This window comes from Miscanthus floridulus, chromosome 4 (genome assembly GCF_019320115.1).
Source record: "Miscanthus floridulus cultivar M001 chromosome 4, ASM1932011v1, whole genome shotgun sequence".
NCBI lineage: Eukaryota > Viridiplantae > Streptophyta > Magnoliopsida > Poales > Poaceae > Miscanthus > Miscanthus floridulus.
Genome location: NC_089583.1, coordinates 58,643,710 through 58,647,371, shown reverse-complemented (window position 1 = coordinate 58,647,371; position 3,662 = coordinate 58,643,710). Strand labels below are relative to the sequence as shown.

Here is a 3,662-nt window from a genome sequence, read left to right as displayed (position 1 = left end):
TGGAACGACTTGGGTTGTGACATATATTGATGGAAGGGGACTTTAGTCTTGTTAGAAGAGTGGAAGAGAAATATGGAAATGTTAGATGGAGGCTTTTAATGAGATGATAAATAGTACTGAGTTGAGAGAGCTTCATGGAACTAGAAGTGGATTTACATGGACAAATAAACAGATTCCCCCCTTATGTGTGTGCTAGATAGAGTGTTGGTCTCCAATACCTGGGAGAATAAACTCAACCTAGCATCTTTGTTTACAGCCCCTAGCCTGGGTTTATGACCATAACCCTTTGATAATGGACTATGGGGACATGATTGTATAAAAGAAATACTATTTCAAGTTTAACTCACACTGGCTGCTCCAGAAGGATTTGAAAGAGTGGGTTCAGGGTAAATGGCCACAAAGATATAAATATGATCCTTTAGATCACTAGCACATTTTATCTTGAAAAGATGAGAAGAGCAATATAAGGTCGGGGCCAGAACTTGGACAGTCAGAGCAGAAATACTAAGAGTATTATCCTTACTAAAATTACTAAATTGGATGAGTTTAGTGAAAGCAAGGATTTGTCTCCACTGGAATGGGAACATAGATATACTCTGGAAGTAGGGCTACTGGCTATGTTATGTGATAAGGAACTATACTAGCAGAGAAGAGGGGGAGAACAATTAATTCTAAAAGGTGTGATTCCAACACAGGCTATTTCATAAATGTGCAAATTGCAGGAAAAGGAAAATGAAGATAACCATGTTCGAACATGTTCGAAGTGGAGGGTACCATTCTCACAGATACACATGAACTGAAGACCTTTATCACTGACTTTTACAAGAAACTTTTTGGCAGGGAAGAGGTAGCTGATATGCCTTACAAGATCTGTGAGAAACTCAATAGTTTTCTCAACATGACAATGAGGCACTGGTGAAACCCTTTAAAATGGAAGAGCTAGAGATTGCAGTTAAGGAAATGAAAAACAACACTACACCTGCACCTGGTTTCTCAATTGAATTCTCCAAGGCTTTCTGGCACTTAATTGAGACATTCTGGAGATGTTAGATAACTTGCATGAAGGGAATTTGGAGCTGAGAAGGTTGAATTATCAATTATGGACTGATTGGTTTGATTCCAAAAACAAAACCAGCTACAAACATTGGCCACAAGCACTACTCCATCTAGCCTATTTTATAAGACGTAGTATGTCATGTCATAGTCTCTTAAATTACATTTTAACCATTCATTTGTTTTCTTATTATATTTTTATGATTATTGCCTTGTTCGCTTGGCTGATAAACCATAGCTGAAAGTACTGTTGGCTGATTTATTGTGAGAGAAAAATATTGTTCGTTGGCTGAAAAAGTATGGCTTATAAGTCAAACGAACAGGGCATATACTTATGGTCATTGGATAGTACATTATTTAATTATAGAATCTAATTATATCATGTTTGTATTATAATAGTTACCAAATGTTGGCTAAATTATTGGTCAAAGACTGAAGTTTAAATCTTGCTAAGCACGTGGGCCTTATAAAAGGGAGAAACATTTATGATACTAAATAAGTACTATATTAATTATGAATACGTTTAAAAAATATGCCTGGAGGTATAAATATTGATACTATTATCTATAAATAAACTAGTTAAATTTAATTTTTTTTTTTTGACTTGGTTCAAATAAAGAAAGTGCATTTTTTGGACGGAGGGACTACATGCGCAGAAAAATGAGCCAAACAATGTAGCAGTTTACAAGAATTCTTTTGACTACAATGTTACAAAAATTACAACATATATACTTATATATGTATTGTATATACTCTTCGATCCTCCCCAGCACCACTAAATATATCAGCGACCGAGCAATCAGTGCAGACGAATAATATGCATACATAACTGACATGCATGCTCCGATCCCTGGATTGATCAACTCCGATCCAATACATAATAATAATTATATATGATTGTGAATAATCAATCAAAACTCTACGTTGGCCTGGTAGGTTGCGGACTTGATGTTGGGCTTCTTCTTGGGCGAGATGCTGTCGAGGACGAGCGCGCAGTGCACGTTGACTTTAACCTGTCGGAGGTCGAGGGAGCCGAGCTGCAGCTCCACGGGGACGCTGACGAAGATGTCGAGCGGGATGTCCCCGGCCTTCTCGCTCTCCTCCAGCGCCTGCTGCAGCCCGGAGCCGAAGCCGTGGCGGCCCTCCATGGAGATGTCCATGACGGTGACGTTCTTGTAGCCCTGGAAGAAGGCCGGGAGCTTCCCGGAGCACAGCGGCGTGCCGCGGTAGGAGACCACGGTGTGGGAGCCTTCGCCGTACTTGATGGTGACCTTGTCGTTGGGGTTCTCGGCTCGCACGGAGGCGGTGAGCTTGACGTAGAGCGTCAGGTCGGAGGAGCTGAAGTCGAACTGCGAGACGGACATGTTGCTGACGGAGTAGGACGGCGCCTTGGGCTTGTAGACGAAGAAGAAGTAGGCGGCCGTGCCGGCCAGCGCCGCCACGATGAGCAACAGGAAACAGCAGCACCAGCACAGGCAGCCGCAGCAACCGCCTTTGTCCTCGTCCTCAGGGTACCGAGGGACGCTGCGCTTACCCATGGCTTATTAGTTAGTAGCTGTGTAATAATAATAAATTATTATTTATTAGGGACGTCGCCCTCCGGCCGCCGGGCTCCGACTCTCCGAGCCAGCAAGAGAGGCCGGCGTCGACGGGGGGTGGGGTGGGAGGCCGTGCAAGGGAGGGTAAGCCTGGGTTATTATTATTATTATCTTGGGAGTTGCTTTTTTTGTAGGCCAGGAAAAAGGCTCTGTGGTTGGGAGAAGAAGGCGGGAACATGATGGAAATGGAGGTCCAACAACGGGGAGTTCCTAGCTCTGCTAAATATGTCAACGTCCAAGATTGATTACGAGGGCAAAGTAAAGGGAGAAATTTGTCGTGCCTATTTATATATACATACACTCCTAGTAGGTTAATAACTTCAACTCATTTTCAACTCGTCCGATAAATAAGTGGCATATGTTCAGTCCACGGAAGCAGGCGGTCGGACCAGCCCTGTGGCAGTGAGCGCGGGAAGTTGAAGTTGGTCTAGCATGTGGTCCCGTTTGGCCCACCAGACCAATCCAGTGGTGGGCTGAACCTCTCTATGATCACGGCCATTTGGCCCGACAGTGAGACCACAGACGGCAGCGGCCGACGATGGGACCTTTGGGCGTGCTAACCAAGACTGGGTGGGATGCTTTCATTTAGCTTGTTGATGAAGCCGAACGTTACCAAGTTGAAGAATTTGTCCACGACACTATGTTGTGTATAAGATGTCATAATGGCTACTCACCGATTTAGATAAATAAATAATATAGAGATTATTTACACAGTTTTTGTCATACACTTTTAATATACGATGGACAGGAATTTAGTTCAATAAGAATCACTTTGTGCCTTTTCATCTCCCACAACTAAAAAGACCTAAAGAGGAGACACCGTTTTGGTGCGACAAAAACTTCGCCTCACCTTCGCTTCCCCAGGTGCGAAAAAAAAGTTTTCCACCTCAGACGCTCTGCCCACCCGTGCTACAAGGAAACTCGCAGCCTCCACGCTCTGCCCTCCCGTGCAAAAAGGAAACTCGCGACCTCGACGACGATCTCGACGCCTTGCCCCCACCGCCTAATGCG

At 43.9% G+C, this 3,662-nt stretch overlaps 1 protein-coding gene across 1 annotated transcript; it reads right to left on the bottom strand.

Moving 5' to 3' along the window:
• Window positions 1-1,716: 1,716 nt before the first annotated feature.
• Window positions 1,717-2,720, bottom strand: LOC136551524 (NDR1/HIN1-like protein 6). Its single transcript, XM_066543057.1, has one exon. It carries the CDS (start codon window positions 2,589-2,591, stop codon window positions 1,965-1,967), a length of 627 nt encoding a protein of 208 aa, XP_066399154.1. The 5' UTR covers window positions 2,592-2,720; the 3' UTR covers window positions 1,717-1,964.
• Window positions 2,721-3,662: the final 942 nt, after the last annotated feature.

Bases quoted from the DNA above. Each gene is read 5' to 3' on its own strand.
- LOC136551524 (XM_066543057.1), bottom strand. From the start codon at position 2,591: ATGGGTAAGCGCAGCGTCCCTCGGTACCCTGAGGACGAGGACAAAGGC.